Source organism: Otolemur garnettii, unplaced genomic scaffold, assembly GCF_000181295.1.
Source record: "Otolemur garnettii isolate 467f Iridium unplaced genomic scaffold, OtoGar3 scaffold00011, whole genome shotgun sequence".
Classification (NCBI taxonomy): domain Eukaryota; kingdom Metazoa; phylum Chordata; class Mammalia; order Primates; family Galagidae; genus Otolemur; species Otolemur garnettii.
The window spans coordinates 19,808,396-19,830,827 of record NW_003852406.1 but is presented as its reverse complement, the minus strand read 5'-3'; the positions used below and the strand labels follow the sequence as shown (position 1 = coordinate 19,830,827).

General features: G+C 38.2%; 1 protein-coding gene across 1 annotated transcript in view; it reads right to left on the bottom strand.

The window, feature by feature from the left end:
- IQCH (IQ motif containing H) overlaps positions 1–22,432 on the bottom strand; it is a 171,257-nt gene that overhangs the window by 90,645 nt on the left and 58,180 nt on the right. Inside the window, exons 7-9 of the mRNA XM_023510007.1 lie at positions 18,818–18,901; positions 14,203–14,378; positions 1,509–1,700 (exon numbers count right to left, since the gene is read on the bottom strand). Of these exons, the coding sequence (XP_023365775.1) occupies positions 1,509–1,700; positions 14,203–14,378; positions 18,818–18,901 (452 nt within the window). The remainder of the gene's footprint in view (positions 1–1,508; positions 1,701–14,202; positions 14,379–18,817; positions 18,902–22,432) is intronic.

The following is a 22,432-nucleotide window of genomic DNA, read 5'->3' as shown; positions in this document are numbered from 1 at the left end:
CCAATTTAAAATGGTATAGTTTAAAATCACTGAAATTAAATAATGTGAAATGTCTAGATACAATTCAGCCAAGTGTCAGTATTTAAAAATTGTTTTAGCTTTAGACATTTCAAATTTATTGTAGTCTAGTGTCAGAGGAATTCTTTAAAAATTATTGGTTTGAAATATGGAGGCCAGGGAACACTTTGCACACTAACCATGTCAATCTTTTAAATAAAAAGTTATACCTTTTATGGCTTAATCTCAATAGTTTTGCTTTAAAAGGAAAATTCTATACAACGTGAAATAAAATTCAGTTCAAAAGAACACATGGGAAACCACTATGGGTCTCAAAATTAAATACATTTTCTTTGTTTTATTTTTTTCTAGAAGAGTGATTCATTTTGGTATCCTTTAAATAATATGTAAAAAGCTGGCCATGACAGGTACTGCATTTAGTCCATTTACTGATGGAGGAGGGAAAAAAGCCCAGAATAGATCATGGAGAGAACAGTCACATTTGTCAAAGGGAACTCTCTCTCCTGACTGTTCTGTGGATTTATTCATCATTTCACTTCCCCAAGAATAATGTGGTTTCCTCTAGTGTGCCCCTCCCTTTCCATCACTTGTGTCTTGATTCATAGACTTCTGCAGTGGGATGCTCAAAGCAGATGCAAATCACTTTGCACAGCCCACCCCTATGTACGCCGGTAGGGAAGGAACCAGTTAAGGGAATTGGTGCCTGAATTGTCCTAATCAGTTATGCTCTAGCCAGTAGGACGGCCAAAACAGAGATTTGGGATTAGAGAAGCCAAGGCAAGTCTAGGTCTCTGGATGCAAAGTGGGACAGCTTTTAAAAAGGCAGGTATAATTTACATATTAAACCATATAAAATTAATTATTAGGCAAATTTGGAATGGACTGAGAGGTTGTAGTCTACAATTCATCCTTCCACCAATATGCAGGGGGAAATCTACACGTCTACTCATTTGCTAAGATGTCTCACCCACAGCTCAGCATTTACTGGGAAATTTCCTGGCCTGAGTTGTATTATTTTCTCAGCATCTCCTAGGGACCAACAGTTACATAAATTTCCTTGAATGAAATTTCTTCATAAACATATGACCGCTGACAGAATGCTATTATACATTAGCTTCTAGGTGACAACCATCACTAATAGAATTCACTACCCCATAATAAAATACAGATAGCTTAATAACAACAGATGTTAGGAACACATGATCAAGGCCTACTTAGGGCAAGTGATGAGATTTGGTCATGTTATCTGAATATGATAAAAAATTACTTCCTAATTATCATAATCAATTTGAAGATGTGAATAAAGACTTTTAGAGCCCAGAGAAAAAACATCAAAAGCAACCTAATCAATTCCATTCATTTTGTATATGAATGAATATACATGCTGCTGGTAGGTGACAGAGCGGAGCCCAAAGAAAACTTCTTTAGCCCTTTGGTTCATCTCCTAACTGTTCAGACATTGGGGATTGAAGTCATCACTGAATACTCACTTGTGCCCATTTCTTACTCCAGTCTTTGGGGCCATATCTCTTACTCTCCTTTAATACCCAGTTGTAGCACTTTAGGTAGCAAGGAATGTCACAAAATGCAGTCCCATTTCCTTGGAACTCATAGTCCATTTTAAAGAGCCAGCGTTGGATCTGCAGGTGATCGGTTATCAGCTGACTCAGCTGTTCCATCATCTGTGGGGCCCAAGATACAGCAACATTTAAGATAGCTAATTTCCTGGAATTCCTTTTTTATCATCTTAATTTAGTTGCACTTGTTATGTGTCTTTATGTCAGATGGTGTGTTCATTTAGTTGTCTTCTAGTTATTAAGACAGATTAAAGAAGTTTTAAGTGACGTATGTGTACATATGATGTGAAGAAACCATTAACAAATGGGACAAAAGACATGTTTAAAAGTATACTCTTATTTATGAGAAATTCTGAAATTAACGTTTTTCTGGCTTTGAAAGCAAAAGAATCTTATATACCTGCAATTGAATCTTGATATTTTTCAGAAAATTTTCCATTTACTTATTGATTCTTTGAAAAAAATTTTTTGATAGTTTCAAGACTATAAAGACTTAACAGTCTTTTTTTCTTTTCTTTTTTTTTTTTTTTTGCAGCGTTCATCCAGGGCTGGGTTTGAACCCACAACCTCTGGCATATGGAGCCGGTGTCCTACTCCTTTGAGCCACAGGCACCACTCAAGACTTAACAGTCTTAAAAACTTATAGTCTTGAAAACTTTAACTGTTTGGAACTTTGTTGAGCTTTAAAATGTCATAACCTATAAGATACTTAATTTTTTCCTCATTAGAACACACACAAAATACATTTGTTTGACTGGTCAATTGGCCAAGTTTAACATATGTGATATGAATAAGTGTATAATAGAATAAGACAGAAGAAAGGAGAAAAAATGTTCATGAAAGCAACCTTCCTGGAACACATACCCATCCTGGATTTTATTTGAAACAACATCCCTCAAGAATTAGACTCAAGTATATGGAAGTTAAAAGGACAGAATAGTAGTATAAGCTCTAATGTCAAAATAATGATGATAAAAATAATACCTAGGCTTGGTGCCTGTAGCTCAACGGCTAGAGGGAGCCAGCCACATACACCGGAGCTGGTGGGTTCAAACGCAGCCCGGGCCTGCCAAACAGCAATGACAACTACAACCAAAAAATAGCCAGGCGTTGTGGTGGGCACCTGTAGTCCCAGATACTTGGGAGGCGGAGGCAGGAGGATCACTTGAGCTTAGGAATGTGAGGTTGCTATGAGTTAGGCTTCATGCCACAGCACTCTACCTGGGCAACAGAGTGAGACTGTCTCCAAAAAAAAAATGTAAATAGAAAATGTAAATGGGCTCAGTGCCTGTAGCTCAGTGGTTAGGGTGTTGGCCACATGCATTGGGGCTGGTGGGTTTGAACCCGGCCTGGGCCTGCTACACAACAATGACAACTACAACCAAAAAATAGCCAGGTGTTGTGGCGGGCACTTGTAGTCCCAGCTACTTGGGAGGCTGAGGCAAGAGAATTGCTTAAGCCCAAGAGTGAGAGGTTCTGTGAGCTGTGATGCCATGACACTCTATCAAGGGCAACATAGTGAGACTCTGTCTCAATAAGAACAAAAAAACCAAAAACCTAGTATTATTGAACTCTCAGGATGAGCCATGCCTTTGGCTCATGTGAGCTCTTTACATAAATTTTCTCATTTAATTCAATAACCTATGAGGTAGGTACCATCATTAGTTCTATATTACATTTCAATAAGCTGAGGCTTGGCTAATTTAAATAACTTGTCTTCCATCACATAGCATGGAGTGGCAGAGGAGGAAGGAATTCCATCTAGGTTGCTCTGATCCAAAATTAACACTCCCTCCCTCCCATGTGCTGCCCATCCCGACATATGGAGAGGTGGCATGAAGTAAGGTGGAGAAAAAAGTCAGAAGCAGAGCAGGAGAAGCAAGTTTCCTTACAGTCAATAAGCCATTTGGTGTGAGTTTGAATCAGATAAGTCTCTAGCAAGATGACTTAATTATAAGTAATACTGCCTTGGTAGAGTGCCTTGGAGAAAAATAACTCATTAGATTACACAATGATTTTTTCCCTTTATCTTCTTATTAGACTTACAGTCTATACTGCCCAGAAAGCAACAAAATAACACTAAGCAGGGCAGCGCCTGTGGCTCAGTGGGTAGGGCGCTGGCCCCATATACTGAGGGTGGCAGGTTTGAACCCGGCCCTGGCCAAACTGCAATAAAAAAATAGTTGGGTGTTGTGGTGAGCACCTGTGGTCCCAGCTACTTGGGAGGCTGAGGCAAGAGAATCGCCTAAGCCCAAGAGCTGGAGGTTGCTGTGAGCTGTGATGCTCACAATAAAGTGCAGACTCTGTCTCTAAAAAAAATAAATAAATAAAAATAAAATAAAATAAAATAAAATAAAATAAAAATAAAGTGAGACTCTGTCTCTAAAAAAAATAAATAAATAAAAAATAAATAACACTAAGCATTCTGTCTCATGAGCCTCCAGTGCGTTGTGATCCCCTGTATCTAAGAAAGTTTCTGCAACATTCTTATTATCTTCTCTTTTGGTGAGCTCTCTTTGTTCACCAAATGTATTTAAGAACAATTTGTTAGGTGGTGCCTATAGCTTAAGTGGCTAAGGCGCCAGCCACATACACCAGAGCTGGTGGGTTTGAAGCTGGCCTGGGCCTGCCAAACAATGACAACTACAACCAAAAAACAGTCAGGCATTGTGGCAGGTACCTGCAGTCCCAGCTACTCGGGAGGCTGAGGCAAGAAAATCACTTAAGCCCAGGAGTTTGAGGTTGCTGTGAGCTGTGATGCCATGGCACTCTACCCAGGGCTATAGCTTGAGGCTCTATCTCAAAAAAACAAAACAACCCCACCCCCCTCCCCCAAAATATAATTTGTTAACTAAAGATTGTGAAAGGACTCAAGAGTTCTGTTGAAGTCTGGAGCTGTAAGATGAAAATTATTTTGATTAAAGACACAATCTGCTCTCTTGAGTTGTATCTGTCCAGCAAATCTTCCTAGGAATGATATTATAGCAGTGCTGAAGAGACATCAAAATGGCCATACTCAGGGTCCTTGGAAACCCCATACAACAATGGGGTATTTAATTAGGGGTAAAATGAAATTTTCTTAGCTTCCTAATTATCAAGTAGTCTCTATGGATAATCTGAATGTTTAAATGACAAGTACTCTGGTCTCCACACTGTCTCAGCATGAACACAGCCTAGGAAAGTTTTGTAATGTGCCTTCCAAAGTTGCACCCCTCTTTCTCTAATGTGTTCAGAAGATTCTATATTTAATGATATTCTGCTGTATTGTGATCACACTTTGCTTTGCAGAAGTACAAATGGTCTTTGGGCTGTTGACATCAGATAATTTTTTTTTTTTTGCTAGTGTAAGAAGAGGAGCTCTGGTACAGCCTTTTTTTATTGCAAACTTGGAGGTTTCAACTACTAACCAAACTGTTATCTGTTTCTTCCAAATCCTATTATTTGTGGCTTCTGAGAATCCTATAAATGAGTGTCTATTGATGGATCCTCTATGGTAATGAAAAGGATCAATAGTCTTGTACAGACTGTACCACTGGAAAGAATTATGTGCTATCTTTAAGTGAAAATTGAACAGTGCTTTAAAATAGCATCGCCATTTTTGATTATTTAACCAATGCTGTCAATATTTCATATGGAATATACACCAGAAAGAAAACTTGCACAGTTACTTTATGGATCAAAACAGGAAATACTCACTGTGCTCATGCTAGATTTTAAAAAAGTAGTTAATCATAAACCAAATGACTTTATGCTATTTCCAAACATTTATCATTTTCTGTTTGAGTCTATCTGTCCAAAAGATGTAATAAATTTTTCAGTTGTGATTCATTTTACACGGGTAAAGAACAGAAGTAAAAAAATGACTATTGCTAAAATATAACTGATAGTGACGAATACTTATTAATCTAAGTTAAAATAATCAAAGCTGTCTTTCATCAGGTTCAAGTTTATGACACACATTGGTAAAAACTCAGTGTTACTGATTCATCACCATCTTCAGATTCAAAATGCTAACAGGCTCAGATAGATTAGGTAGGGTGGTCACTATCTAGAATCTCAATGGAATACTTCAATTCTTGATGACCTCAGACATATGTTTTCTAATCTCCTGGAGTAGAACTTAGTTAAGAATTGGTTTATTCTCATACAATTTGCACAGAACACAGGTCAATGATATTCCTTAAATCTGATGTGGTTTTGAGGGTTTTTTTTTAAGTCCTACTTCTGAATACCAGCCCCAAAGAGAGGCTTTAGTGTTTTAAATGTGCCTGTACCTTTAACCACAATCAGAACATTAGGTTCTAAAATATTTCATAGCAAATATGAAATGACTACTCCTGATTACTCTTTAGTGAGGATGAAAGGAAGGCTCAATATAAATATTGCACATGTATTTTAAAGTTTTGAAATTGTTTAATGTAATGTGCATGTGTGAAATTGTCTTTTTTTTTTTTTTTTGAGACAGAATCTCAAGCTGTCACCCTGGGGAGAATGCTATGGCATCATAGCTCATAGTGATTGCCAATTCTTAGGCTCAGGTGATCCTTTTGCCTCAGTTTTTTTTGAGACAGAATCTCAAGCTGTCACCCTGGGTAGAGTGCTATGGCATCATAGCTCACAGTGATCGCCAATTCTTAGACTCAGGTGATCCTCTTGCCTCAGTTTTTCTATTTTTAGTAGAGATGGGGGGTCGCTTTTTACTCAGGCTGGTCTTGATCTCGTGAGCTCAAGCAATCCACCCGACTCGGCCTCCCAGAGTGCTAGGATACGAAATTGTCATCATTTAAAAATTTACTTCATCTGTGATAAGTCTAACAGCCAAATATTCTACTGGGAAGCTGAGTCAAGCAATCGCTCTTGTTATCTTCAAATTCCAGGGGAAGTAAATGACAATGGAAGAGCCACACCAACTCAAGGGGAGTCTCTCTGGAATTCCACTCCTACCAAAATTGCCTGTGCCTTCCCTAGACTGTGTTATCTTTAAGAGGAACTTCTGTCAAGAGTCCATGTATTGCCCAAGAGTATTCTTGCTAGACTGAAACACTTTGGGGAAATTAATAAACTAATAGTGTCTTCCAACCAATCTTTGCAAAGTGTAGTATGTTGATTTCTGAGCTCAATGGCTGTGGGGTACAGAGCATCATGAGTGGGTAACTGAGAGTAGGAGGGAGTCCCTACATACTGTCCCTCACAAACTGCCTCCTGTACGTGGTCTTTGGTTTCCTAAGACATGGGTGAAGGGGCTAATTTGTAAGTGGTTCAGAGCAAAGGTCAAAAGATGTACTAAAATAGAGGTTAAGAAATATTAACAACCAGGTGTCTTTTAATTTTCTTTATTATGAAACAGATGGCAGTTAAACATGAGAACACCTGCCAGAGCTAACTCAGAGAACATTTGTACTGGCTAATACATAGTCTGTCCATACAGGTTTTACATTTCTTGATTTTTTGCATATCTCAAAACTTTTGTAAAGGGGTGGTAGGGGAATGAGCAAGTGGGGAGAGGGGAGGAGGGAGGGGGTGAGGGGGTTACAGTGTATGGTGCACCTCTTGGGGGCAGGACACAATTATAAGAGGGACTTTATCTAATAAATGCAATCTGTGTAACCTAATTCTTTGTACCCTCAATTAATCCCAAACAATAAAAATAAATAAATAAATAAATGAAGTGCTGAGGGCAGGGGGGAAACCTCTCAAACTAGACTTAAGATAAAAAAAACTTTGAGCCAGGTGTGGTGGCTCATGCCTATAATCCTTGCACTCTGGGAAGTCGAGATGGGTGGATTGCCTGAGCTCACAGGTTCAAGACCAGCCTGAGTGAGAGCGAGACCTCATTTCTAAAAATAGCTGGGCGTTGTGGCAGGTGCCTGTAGTCCCAGCTACTCAGGAGGCTGAAAGAAGAGAATTGCTTAAACCCAAGAGTTGGAGGTTGCTGTGAGCTATGATGCCATAGCATTCTACCAAGAGCAACAAAGTGAGACTCTGTTTCCAAAAAAAAAAAAAAAAAGAAACCTGAAAACAAACTTTTGTAATGACCCACATATAACCAAAAACAGTTTTCTTCTTAGAGCCATTTCACTTCTCCTTTTTGGGCTCTTTTCCTCTTCCCTTGCAGGCTGTTTAAGAGGGGCCAAAAGTTTTTTTTTCACAGAGCCAAGGATATCTACGGCCCTCTGTAATGTGACCTGGCAGAGAGTTTCACTCTCTGGAAGTTTCCAAACTTGCTTCTTTTAGCTAAAATGGATGCTCCTATTTTTTAGGTCCTACTAAATGACTGTCTAGCTGATAGGATGATGAACTAATCCATGTTAAGGCATTAAATACTGATAGTAGATTAGTCCAAATGAAATATACATTTCAATAGAGTCTTCAATGATTAATCCAAAATAAGCAAATATTTTGGAAATTTTGACAATTTCTGCAAGACCGATAGGAAGATACTTTAAAACACGAAGGCCTATAGTAGATCCCTTCAAATAATTGAAGTATAATCTCCATAGTTGATCACCTCCCTACACTGACCATGTCCTTAAGTGGACCTAATCTCATAGACCAGACAGGCACCACATGTACGTATCAGTACAGTAGGCCTAGTTACTTATGTTGACCACCTCTGTGTGTTGCCCAGTTTGTTACAGCCCTTTGGGTGGTCAAGTTATGAGGTTCTACTGTATTCCCTACATTCTTCAGTGGGTAGAGCTGGCTCCAGAAACAAAGTCAAAAGGATGTGAAATATTTTAACAGACCACTGTGCTCCCCACATACCTGTTGCTGATTGAAGATGTTAGACATTCCTGGAGGGACCGGCACATTGGCACTGTCGAAGACTCGTTTACTTCCGGACTTGGTAGTATAAAGATGAGCTAGTTCAGGCTCTGAGCCCAGGATTGGGATGTCTAACATGTCTGCCACAGCCAAATCATCTCTGTGGAGGAGCCCGCCGACAATGTAGGCCTGCCTTCCCAGGATGAGATTTTTTATTCTTTTGATTGCCTTGGGACTGTACATCAGGTGAGTGGCCAGGCACATATGATGCTTCTGGGGGAAGATGGCATTATTTGTGTTAAAAGATGTCTTTTCCTAGTCCATACACCTGATTTATAATGTTACACATAATAAATACATTATTAATAGCAGGCTGGGTTATGACCTATCCTGTTGTTTAGCAGTTTAAATTGATAAAAGCTGTTGGGGTGAGGTTCCATAATCGCTCACATCTTTAGTGTGTTGGAAATAGGCTCTCTGGGAATAGAACTAATTACTACACATCTGTATTTATTTGATCCATGTGGAATTATCCTTCTGTCAGAAGGGAAAGAGGCTGGCGGCCTTTGGATAATAATGATCCATCTCTGCAACACTTCTGGCATGGTTTAACACTAACGTGTCTAGAAAATCAATACAAAAAATGAAGAAAAAAGTCCCACAGCATTCTTCACTATACACATTTCCTAATCTGGCAACTCTTTAAATGCCTCAGTAGGAAAAAAGACACTTTTCCCGTTCACTTGACACTTTCTTTCCAAAATTCTACCACAGACTATTTCAGAAAAAATGCTCTTTTATAGTGATTATCATGGTTCTAGCCAACAATTCTGGGAAGGAGTCATGACCAGAAAATATTTGAAAATTTCAGCAAGACACACATTCATTTTACCATGAAAACTTTTTTTTTTTGACTAGTTTAGACTCAAATAAGCAATACATGTGGCTGTCTCATTCAATTAAATAAATAATTCTGGCATGCCTAATAGGGGCAGAGGACAGAGCCAGATGGTCACCACACACCAAAACTAATGAACAATCATGTTTCTGCCTTCGAGGAGTGGAGACAGGAACATGAACAGTTGATGCATAACTGGCACAAGGCAGATAGGGCCATGAGGAGCTTCAGGGGGCCTTAGAGATGTGGAGAGAGAGGAAGAGGCCATATACTAATGGAGAGAGCCAAAAAGGCAAATTACGCTTTCTTTTTGTGCCTCAGTTTCCTCATCCGTAAAATGAGCATAATCATAGTACTCATCTCATAGGGATGTTGTGAGGATTAGATGAGATAATGCATGTAAAGAACTTATAACAGTGTGTGGACATAAAAAGCACTTACTGAATGTTAGCTAGTATCACTACTATTCTGAAAGAGCTTGGGGTTGAGGTAAACTCTGAAAAATGGGTAGTATTTTATCAGATGAAGATGGGCATGAGAAAGACAGTACTCAAGGATAGAATACAAGAACCCAAGATGGGTTTTACTTCCTCTAGAGAAGAGGGCAGCATGGAATATAGATCTAGTTCTGAATTCAACTCTATCACTTATATAAGTTACATGAACTTGGGCAAGTGACTTAGACTACCTGAGCCTAAGTTTCTTATTCTCTAAGATTCCCAAATACCCATTTGCTTGGTTGCTCTAAGGCTTTTAAAATAAGATTTTGAATGTAAAACACCTACCATGATACATGGCATTGAGTTAATACTCAGTAATTGGTAGTGATTATTAAAACAGAGAAAATCCTCTTTTTAAAATAAAGTCCTTGAAATGTCATGCACGTAATATAATGAAAAGGAAGTTCAGGAAATTTTATAAACTACTGCCTACTCCCTTATTTTAGTGAAAAATTACTTAATTCCGCATAAAAATATAGAGAAATGCTGAGTTACTATTTCAAAGAATATCAGACATATCAGTTTCCAAACTTTGGAGACATTGGAGACTATAGAGTAACTTCTGGGCAGGGAAGAAAGAGAACTGGACTGGGGACAGCCGAGGGATTTCAGTCCTGCTTGAATCTGTAACTTGCTAGGTGATTCAGAAAACTTGACCTTTCTGATTCTTGGTCCCTCATATTCAAATAAGGGGAAGGAGCTCTGAAATAACTTTCCCTTTAAAATCAGAGCTCTTCTAGACTTGTTTATTCTATTTTTAATTTCTTTCTTTTTTTTTTTTTGCAGTTTTGGCTGGAGCCAGGTTTGAACCTGCCACCTCCAGTATATGGGGCCAACATCCTACTCCTTGAGCCACAGGCACCACCCTCTTCTGGACTTGTTTAATTGGAATAGAGTTTCTTCTTGTAATGATGAAAAGTTCTGGAAATGGATAGTGGTGATAGTTGGACAACAATGTGAATGCACTTAATGACACTGAACTGAGCACTTAAAAATGGTGAAAATGGTAAATTTTATGTTATCTCCAGATTAGGTGTTTTATTCTAAGCTCCCTAGATCTATGCAACATGCCTTTTCTGCCATAATTTAAAATCCATTTTAAAAACATATTGCTGAGAATGCAGTTCTAGGAAACTAAATGTTCCATTTGACGATGGCTATGATAGCACCTGGTGAGTTTGTGTTTCCCATCTGGTTGGTCATTACCTTTCCCCTGTCTTTATTTTGCTCTTTTCCCTTCCCCAAAATTACTCCAATGAGGAAACATAAAAAAATCACTGTCCAGGAGAACTGGTGACCTGAGTTACAATGTTCATTGTGGGCTTTTCAGGGCATGTAGAAAAGCATTCCAAGGTGGCAATCCTCTCATGGCAAGTTCATGAGGTCCAGGCCTTTGACATGCGTTCTCTCATTTGATCCATACCACACTGTATCAATTAACAATCTCTATTCTGGAGATGAGGAAATTAAGGCCCTAGTAATTCGCCCAAAGTCACAAAGCTACTAAACAGCAGAGGCAGGATCCAAACCCAGTTAAACACAGTTGGCATGCCACGGCTGCTACAATTCCCCCATTTTATAGGGTGAGTAGTGAAGTTCTGGTGGATTTACGAGATGGGAAGAGGGGATGACAGATGCAGCAATAGAAGCTAACTTTAAAGTTCTGAGCACATTTATGGCCAGGATGAATTTCTGTATCTTCAAGGTTTGCTAATTTCCATTGGCAAGTACTCTACCCAAATCTGTGTGTACACACACACACACACACACACACACACACACATTTATTTACTTTTTACCCAACTCTGTATTAATGTCAACTGTGGGCATGCCTTCTTCTCCAGGCAAGATGGACCACAGCATTGTGTTCAATATGGGTTTAATAAAGATTCAAATATGAGTGAGTGAGGGCAGAGGACACATTACTGACCAAAGGTCTTGTATGACCATTTGGAGCAAATCAGTATCAGTAAATCCAGCTCATGAATTAACACAGATGACAAAAGAATCTAAAATGTTTCTAATTCCATTGCATTGTGGCTACACTTCATGTATCACCACGATTTTTTTTTTTTTTGACCTGAGACAAAAGGTAGTTGTTTAGGATGTCTTCATAAACATTAAAATGTCCAAAAATAGACATGATGACTTTTTATAAGAACATATTTATCATTACGAATTCAAGGATGTTAGTAATTTGGAGAGATGTACAAACAGATTTTTGGCACGATTTAAAAAACCTCCTCAAAGCTATCCATTTAAATGAAAATCAGCACCAATACAATCTCTCAAATCCATTAAAAAGAAATAAAGCCATGTCTAAACATGAGCAGGAACGTATTTGAAATTGAGAATTTAATTTTTGAATTTTAAAAAGTTGATTGCCTATAAGTGATTAATTACTGCAATAGTTTAAACTTGAACTATAGGAAATACTACAAACTTAAAACCTTGCCTATTTGTTGCTACTCCAAATGACACAAACCTATATATACTATGACTGTAACTCTGTGTGTCTGTGAATGTTAATGGCTTATCTCCTGCTGGAAGCTGAAGAGTGGACTTGCTATGGTAAATTTTTTTTTTTCAGTTTTTTTTTTGGGGGGGGCGGGGCTGGGTTTGAACCCACAACCTCTGGCATATGGGGCCAGCACCATAGTCCTTTGAGCCACAGGCGCCGCCCAATTGCTATGGTAAATTTCTCAGGCAATAGGATTATAGAGTTGGAGAGGACTTTGAAATTATCTAATCTATCAGTTCATTTTATAGATGAAGAACAGAGGACCAGAGATGTAAAGGAGCTTGCCCACGGCCACAAGGTTATCCTGGAGCAAAGCAGTCATTCCAATTCATGACATACTGGGGTAGACTGATTTTGTATCATACTCTGGTCCTACTAGTAACCTTGGACTAGAGACTGAGTCTTAGTGTCCTCAGCCATTGATGGAGATTGATAATTTCTGTCTTGTTGCATTGTTCTGAGGATAAAATGAGAAAACATATGCTAAGCTTTTGGTAAATGTCAGTTTGCTCACTCTCCTTCTCCTAAATCTACGGCCCCTCCCCCATTCTATACCTCTTCAATGTAGTATTTCAGATGTGCAGAAACTTCTCACTAGAGGATAGGAAGTATTAGCTCAAATATCTGGCTGGAGAAATTCAGGAATTTAACTGAACACTAATTATTTCCTTGCTTCCTAATGTGCACAGTAACTATGCCATTGAGGCTAAGCAATAGTTAGGAAGCACCAAAGAAACCCCTGCATTGGTGGAGCATGCTGGAGGGTTCCTACGAATATACGTAAGTGGAGATGCTTTGTCACTTGCCCTTTCTCTTGCTTCCCCAGTCCATGGCTTTGCCTTGGCAATGAAACAGAGCTCAGGAGGGGGCCTTTGGAGGAATACTGAGGTTTCCAGTTACAAAAAAATAAAATCCTCATCTTTGTAGAAGAGAATAGACCCTGATGAGAATTCACTGGGTAGACCAGCAATTCAGAAGTGCTATAGCAGCCCTCCCCAGGCTTGTCAGGCCTTTTCTCAGGTCCCATCTCCTCCCCACTTCTACGTCAAACCATTGTGTATCTAAACTGCTGATGGGCAGTAAATCAACACATAGATGCTTCCTATGTAAAGTATACAATTAGTTTCTCTGGTAATAGGTAGTTGACTTTGGTGCATCTCAATTGTAAACGGAGAAAGGTTAACTTTACCAGCAAATTCGCAGTATTCGATTATACAAAAAAAAATTCTCCCCCAAATTACACAGTTAATTAGGTATTAAAATGTTGGTTGTTGAATGTGGAAAATTTAAATCCCTGTTAAAATGTAGAAATATTTATTTCAAATCATTTTTTATACTGCCTATTCTAGAATGCTGTCCTCTTGGTTCCATGAATTTCTTATAGGCTCTTATCTAGTTCCACTCAGAACTCATTCCATTCACTAAAAGTTGCACAAATTTAAATAAAAACTGGATGTTGTTCATTATGAATTATGCAGTGTAGTAAATCATGCCAAATTCCCCTAAGGGAAAAATACCATGGAGTAACAGGGTATAGAATTGAGAAAACAGGAGCCTAGTCTAGCTTCTGTCCCTAGCTAGCTTTGTGACTGTGGGCTGGCCCAGCATTTCTCTGCCTTGGTGTTTTCCATACAAAATTAAGGAAAAAGAATGGCACATATTGTAAATTTACCTACTTGATGGTACCACCCAAAATTGCAATTAGGCTTCAACTACAGAGAAACTGGGCAGAGATAGCTCAACTAAGTCTGGAAGTTAAACTGGGATATTTATTTCGTAAAGTCCAACTAGTGGTCTAATCAGTAAAGCTGTTAAACTTGCAATAATATTTCACTGATGTGTACCAGAGTGTTGCAAGTTATACAATTTCCAATTTAATTTTACTGCATCCCTGAAGCCGTAGTAATTAGAAGACAAACTCACAGGGAAGATGTTTACAGCTTCAGGGGTGATAATTCTGAACCTGTTCTGCAGGTCACTTCTATCCTCAACGTTCCCCGATTTGACAGCTGCGTGCAGACTTAGGATTTTACCATAATACAGCATTAACTCCTCATTCATATAATGGGAGCAGATGTAGATGACGTTCACATTGGCATCTAAAACAACAGGCACAGTGTTAATTACTGGTATAAAGGTAAATGACATTATGAACTCTGGCATCCAATTCACGTGCAGTTTAAAATAAAGAGCAGATCCAAAAACCACACAAAGTTAATTTGGATTGGTTGTGCATAATCTTAATTTTAGCAATCTAACCAGCCTTTTTAGTCTTTAGCATTTCTCTAAAGAAAAGACAAATAACACCATCCCCAACAAAATAAAAACAATGATTCCTTCAGGAGGACCGTGAGGTACCACTGAAACGGACTTTCAAATAACACATAGGGATTTAGCCACACAACTCCCATTAACATCAATGGGAATTGCATACTACTTCAAAAATTTATCCCATTAACTTCAGTAAATTATAAAAAGAGCTATTAACTTTAGATAGCTGATGAAATTGCAATTTATTTTCTGCCTTATCTTGACTAGGCCAATTCAGGGAATGTCCTGTCCAAACCAATGGTCTGATTAAGACCACAGCAATGATTATTTCAGGAAACCAAACTTTCCACTGCTCCATTCCCAAAGAATATATTACTTAAATAGTACATCTACTGATTCTTGGTCTAAAGGAAATACTTTCTTACCTAATCTCCTTCTTAAGATGTGCTTCTTATAGGTACATAGAAAGAAATCCTAATTAAATATCTGATCCAAGTGGAATAGTGAGATGAGATTAACCACTCCACGCTGCACAATATTTTAGGAAGTAGGGATGGGAAATCAGCAGCCAGTGAAGTCATTCATTCAAAAAAAAATAGTTGACCGATCTGTAGGGGCAAAGCAGTTTGCTACAGACAGAGAGAAATACAGCACTGATGGTGGGCACAGTGAAGCATGTGGGCCAGGTATTTAAGGAAGCTCAGGGGAGGAGTACTAGAAATGTTTTCTTGGGCAGGGATGGCCAAGAGGGGATTTTAAGACTCCTCTGCAAATTCACAATTGCCAAGATGTGGAAACAACCCAAGTGCCCATTAACCCATGAATGAATTAATAATCTGTGGTAGATGTATACCATGGAATACTATTCAGCTGTAAAGAGATGGATCTTGACATCTTTTGTATTAAGCTAGATAGAGCTGGAGAACATTCTCTTTGGTAAACTATCACAAGAATGGAAAAGCAAGCATCCAATGTACTCAATACTAATATGAAGCCAGTGGATGAACTACTTCATACCCACGAAAGAGAAAAAATTTAATTCAAGTTGGGGAGAGAGAGGAGAGAGCTGAAGGAAGGAGAGGGGGAGATTGGTGTGCTCTTACCTAATGGGCACAATGTAAGGGTATACGGAAGACCTCCTGGGTGCAGGACACAACTACAACAGGGACCTTACCTAACGAACAACAAAGAGTGTAACCTGATTGTTTCATATTAATCTGAAATTTAAAAAAAAGACTCCTCTGTGCAGTTTGGCAGAGTATACAGAACATAGATTGATTAAATTCTAGTTCAGCTGCCTTAGGGCCTTGGGCACATTATGTAACTTTTCTAAGCTTTGATTTCTTCATCTATAAAATGGGGAATAAAGCCATTTGAGGCGTGACTTTTAGTATTAAATGGAAAGAGTACTATATATATAAAACAGTACCCGGTGCAGTGTCCTGTACATAGTAAGTGCTCAAGGAACTGCACAGATGCATCTGACCAGTTAGTCAACAATGATTCCCTACCCTGCCCGCCACCGTGTGCTTCTTTTGATTAATGCCTTGAGATTTAACACTACAGTGTCCTCTGTTGTTCCATCCTATTGTCTCAAATTTCTTAATCTTGTTTTGTCAAGCCCCTTGAAGGCAATTTTTATACCCTTTCCTATATTCCCCTAAGCTCTGGTACTGTGTGGAGTACATAGAAGCCACTCAGTAGACACCTGTGGGCTGACCAAAAGGATTTGGGAAACAGATTCAGAAAGTGGAAAGTTTTATACACTTAGAACCACAGCATGCAGGAGAAATCTCCTCCCCAGATCTAGGGGTGATGTTGTCTAAAGTAGCTCAGTGCTAAGGTCTTACTAGCACTCCATACATGTAAATATTTAAGTGGCTTCCATTTGATTTTGAAACCAAACAGCCACTGAGGGGACAGTGCTTAAATAACTTGCATTCAGTTGCTGAATGAACGATTTAGTTATCCCAAGTTTTATTTGGTGGAAGAGACTACTGCTAACCAAACTATCGTAGTGGTTTTAAAACTAAGCAAGTTTTTTTTTTTTAAAGTATAAAAGAATGGGGGCCCCAAAACAAACAACAAAAATAACTTAATACTCTAGTGAAAGAAGAATACATTTTTTCTTGGGAAGAAATTTCTAGGTTACAAATAATAACAAATCATGTTGCTGATTTCACCTTTCCTATTCATTTCTGACAAAGGAATATATCTCACTAACTCTAATCCAGTATTAGTGTAGTTTTAACATGAATTTGCAAATATTCAAAATTAATTGACAGGTAACTTTAGAAAGGAATTGATATGAAAATAAAAGTTGTTTAAATCAGCCAGTCTCTTGCTGAACTCATCCAGGAATTAAAAACACTATCTATTGGGGTTTCCCCTTGACAACTGTGGCTTCACAGTCAGTATCTGAGGACAAGTCTTACCACTTGATTGGATTATCATTGTTTCTCCTGAATAAGTAGAAAAAACAAAAACCTTTTGGTATCATTTAATGCAATAAAAGGATGATTATTTATTCTTCCATAAAATTATTACTAATATTTCCAGTTTTTCAAATTTTTATTTCATAAGAAAGTACTTTTTTCTTTTCTTTCATCTAACTATTATTTCTAAACTTAAAGCATTCCTCTTGAAGAGGTTTTGTGATTGCTCTGCTATATCATGAAGATAGCGTACCAAGAAAAAGCATTTGGTTCATAATTTCTTAGAAACATTCATATTAGCAAAATTTTCCATGGCATATGGACACAGACTGAATTATTGAATTGTTTAAAATAGAAGCCTAATACTTTCAGGTCTTTCCAATAATGAGAACCTTTTGTAACGAAATTCTTTGGTGATGCTTTGTACTATATATAGAAGGGGATATAAAAAGCTAAAGAAAAAATTAATCCAAATAAATTAGAGCAAAGTGTGCCCTCTGCTGCACTTCAGCAGTTTCTATCCTTAGGTTTTTAGTTGAAATAGTTTAGTACTAATAAATCAATCTCCAGACATTAAGATTTTTTTTTTTTTGGTATTGCTGAAAAACAATATTGGTGCCTTGATAACAGATTAAAGCAATTATACGATTATGATTTTCAGACACGGTAAATTTCTAGTACTGATGTATTTTTGTTATCAAATGGCATTTATAAAATAATAATGATTCTGAAATATATATGAATCATGTAAAGTATGTCATTCCAGGGAGCCAGCTAAGTTGGTCATTGATAATTTAAAATCTTTCCTTGCTCTGCTTAAATAAGGGCCAAAGCAATTACAGTTTAACAAAACAAAGAAGTTATCATTTGATAACTAGTAAGGTACTCATTTTTGTTTAATCCTGAATTTTTGTCTAGTACCTTGCTGATTCAATGTTGTTGCTAAGCCTTTGCAACCTTTATTCTTTAAACCTAATCTGAATCCTGGCCTTGAGCAGTGTTAACCTAAGCCATCACATTCAGGCATCTCTCTTTCCTGGCCTCAGATTGGTGTCTGATTAACAACTGACCAAACCAGTATCAGGTATTGACTTTTACAAAGATATATCTATCACTCAGTCAAGGTAGGTATTCCTAAAAATTCACTCCATTAGGTACTTCACGTTGTCTAATAAGATGTTCTGCATGTAAATAAAGTCTTTAACCTTCATTCTCTTTTTACAATGAAAATACAATGCTCCACTTCCCAGATAATATTATGGACAATATTGACAGAAATATAAAATTTTGACTTTGCTCGCTGTAAGATTCAGTAAATGAAGATTTTGGCTTACAGGAGAGAAACTCTTGATCTAAACCTGCAGCAAGAATTTAGAAAACTGCCTAAGTATACTGGTTAAAATGTTACTTTTTATTCAAGTTGACTTCACTGTAAATCTGGTGTTTTTTTTTTTTTTTTTTTTTTTGAGACAGAGCCTCAAGCTATGCCCCTGGGTAGAGTGCTGTGGCATCACAGCTCACAACAACCTCTAACTCCTGGGCTCAAGCGAGTCTTCTGCCTCAGCCTCCCAAGTAGTTGGGACCACAGGCACCCGCCACAATGCCCGGCTATTTTTGGTTGCAGCCGTCATTGTTGTTTGGCGGGCCCTGGCTGGATTCAAACCCTCCACAGGCGCTGAGCCTTTTTTTCTTTTTTTGTAAATTTGGTTTTTTAAGACAAAATATTTATCTCCTTGTAGAGGAAAAAAAAATAAGCAAAAAAGTAAACATTTTTATCAATATCCATTGATAAACATTCCAAAGAGTCATTTGTGCAAAACTATCTACTGTACCTAAGATGTCACACAGTCTCCCCAGCTGCATGTTCTGTAGTGTGTCGAAATCAGCAATATGTTCTCGCACAGGCTGGGAATACCCTAAAAAGCAAAGAAGGTGTCAGATTCCAGAAAGAGCGAGTCAATGTGGCCAAAAGGCATGTGAGAATTTCAAAATGTCACAGTCTACATTTCCAGTAAGAAGTTTTCTCTGAAGCAGAAACAATCCAGCTCCTTAGAATGAGGTTCTGACTTCTCGGGAGAATTCAGCATTATTCTGGAAGATATGCTAAGGGGCAGGTTCTGCAACAGAGAGGTCCTGTATTTCTCAATACCCACAAAGGAGGTGAGAATCAAAGTTACAAAAACATGGAGAATTTTTCTGACATTTGACATGAATGCTTCAAATGACAAGTAAGAAAATTATGCTCAGCTTAAAAAAATTGTTTTGACTTTTTAACGTGGGCTTTCTATACGGCATTTCGAAGACGTGTTCCAGAATCATTCTAAAGATTTCGGGTAAAGCCCCTGGCTGTCAGGAGCACATATTTAAGTAATTCTAATACTGAAGAAAATAGTCTTCTGCTCACAGACAAAAAGAACTTTTAATCTCAAAGGCCAAGAAAGGTTAATGCAGTCACTCTGTCACTACTAATAAAAGCCCTGCAGTTTGCCTTCCCGCCCACTGGGAATAGCACGGAAGGAAAATGTATGTGGATTAGTGTGGTCTAAACCCGTCCCACAAAAGAAACAACGGCAGCAACACTTTCTGCTGGTGTTTCAGGTCTTTCAAAAAACTGGATCAAAACATAAACTTGAAAGGCATGCACCCTCACAAGCAGGTATAATTGCTTACACGAAATTCAGCAACTGGAGGTGCGACTTTTTTTTTTTTTTATAAAATTGTTTTTCACATTTTGAAGAGATGCTTCAATGCCTCCTTGTGGTTAGTGAGCCCAAACACATGTTTCAAGTTAAACTGCTATAGATAAAGTGATTTTTTAATACTACATCTTCAAGATGTGACACAGATTTCCTTTCAGCACCAGGAAAACTATAGCAATTCAGGCAACAGGGCTTCAGACCAAATGAATTCTGATAATTAGCTCTTTGCTTTGATGTCAGTGTTTAAACACTAGACAATGTCTGGAAATTAAATGAGTTTCCAATTCATCTAAAAGTCTCTCTTTTGCTTTATGCATATGAATTTAAGAATTAAAGAGGCAGAAGGACAAATGGGCTCTTGGAGTCATTTCTGCAAAACTATTAATCTCTCAAATAATTTAGAGAACCATGCCACATAACGAAGCTAATATAGACAGTTGCAATTCCAGGGCTGTCTTTATGTACACTTGCTACATACAACCTTTGGATTTTGCATATATAATCCTATCTATATTCAGACAAATGTTAAGAAAGATGTATCGTGAATAACTTATATAGCAAGACTATTAAAAGGCAGGGATAATGACTAAAGAATAAAGTATGATTAAGAAAAGTGCCTGAGAGCATTCCGTGAATGCATTTCCTTTCTAAAGTGAAGATAAAAGGCAGTATAAGATGTCTCATTAAGATGATGTCCAATTTAAAATATAAAAGATGTCTGATCACTTTGTCACCTCATAGGCGGCACGTGAGTCAGCAAGTCTGTGTTTCATTCAAACGCTTGAAGTGAGTTTTCCAACAAATGACTTGGTTGGTACCTCTGTTACCACTGACCAAGGATCCATATAAAATGTCTACATAGAATTATGATAGAACTGTATACTCAGTTAACCCTACAAATATATCCATTATAAAGAGGTGTATATGAATCTCAAAACATCACTATAGGGGATCATAGTAACAGATACTAACAGATCAAGTAACAGATACTAAAACATTTTGTGAACTGTAAAGTGCTGTATCAACATAAGGTATTTTAACGTTACAAGTTATGTGCACTTCCAAGGCACAAAACAATAACAGCAATGACAAATTCTGTGACAAGCAACAGACCATTCAACATGGACAAATAAAATGTAATGTACATTACCATCAGGTACATGTATTGTGAGGTGTGACGCAGGTGAAAAGACCTCCTCAGTGCCGGCAGCATACAGTAAAATAAGTGACTTAAGTAGGAAACTATCAATAAGGATGTTGTGGCTTTGGTTGGGGGTTCAGCGAACATGCCCTGTGTTAATGAGACATCACACTTTGGAATATAATCTACAAAGACATGGTTTTTTCTAAATGTCAGACGAGGTACACTGGGGGAGTTCTGAGAGACTGTCAACCCCAATTCTGTCGTTTATATACAGAAAAAAGGAAACTCAAGGTAAATGCCTTGTCACTTGTCCAAGATCATAGAAACCAACAATTATTATATAGTTGAGAGACTACATATTTAACTCTTATAAGAAATTTAATTACATGAAATAAAAGAGAAGATAAGACTTCCCAAATGGGAGCAGAAAATACCTCCAGAAGAGACAAAGAGCTTTGGGCTCTTTTCTCACTTTTGTTTTTAAATGTTGTTGTAGCCAGAATAATGGCCCTTCAAAGATGTTTATGCCCTGATTCCCAGAAAATGAGAATATGCTGGACTATATGGCCAAGGGGAAATAAAGTTGCAAATGGAATGAAAGTTGCTAATCAGCTGACCTTAAAACAAGGAGACTGTCCTGAATTACATGGCCAGGCCCAATACTGTCATAAAGCACCCACAAAGAGGAAAAGGGAGGCAGAGAGTAGAGTGGCTAGGACTCTCCTGAGCTGCTGGGTGAAAATGCCATGAGGTGTGCCCACCCACATCCCACCCATTCTTTCCTAAGAGGTTTCTTGGTCTCCCTTCCCTGTCATTCTTTTGCACCCTTTCTTTACTCTCCTTTTCTCACTTTGTTATTACGCCTTTCTTGGCTTGCTTGCTTACCTTTGTTATCTGCTCTCCTCTCCCCTGCACCACTCCAGCTCCTGCAAGCAGACTGTGAGCTATGTTAGAGCAGGCACTTGGGAAATCCCCAGTCGAAGGGAATGAAATCCCCATACAAGTGAATGAAATATATGTGAAGCCCCCTACTCAGAGAAGACAGAGAATCTGTCTTTTAAATTCTGTGCCCTTTCTCTAGTTTTCTCATTATTCCCTTCCCTCCTTCCAACTCTTCTAAAATTGGATTCTCTGATCTGGAGAATTTCTGGAGAATTCAACTTATCAGCATAGACTAAAACGGCACTGGCAGAAAGGGGCACTCTCTCTTCATCACTCTAGGAAAGAACACAGCCTCTTTCCTCATGGCCACCCCCACCATTCACAAGATATTCCTCGTTTGATGAAATGTTTCTTCTTTCCTCAGATGAGTATTTGCCAAATACTATTGCCCCATTTCACACCAAAGAAAGTGAGCTGAGAGCTGCCCCTCCCAAGTTATTCAGCTACTACTTTTGGTCCTCTCTTGAAGTAAGGCTGATCATCAAAGAGCTACTGGAAATCATTTCTCCGTCTTCACTTCTCCTCCACTGCCTCTCCACATCCCTACTCTCACATAAACACCTATCAGATGATGCTAATTGCTCTTCGCATACAGAAAACTAGCTCTGTCAGGACTGGCTTTTCTTTCACAGCAGTTCAGAAATCCAAGAACAAGTATGGCC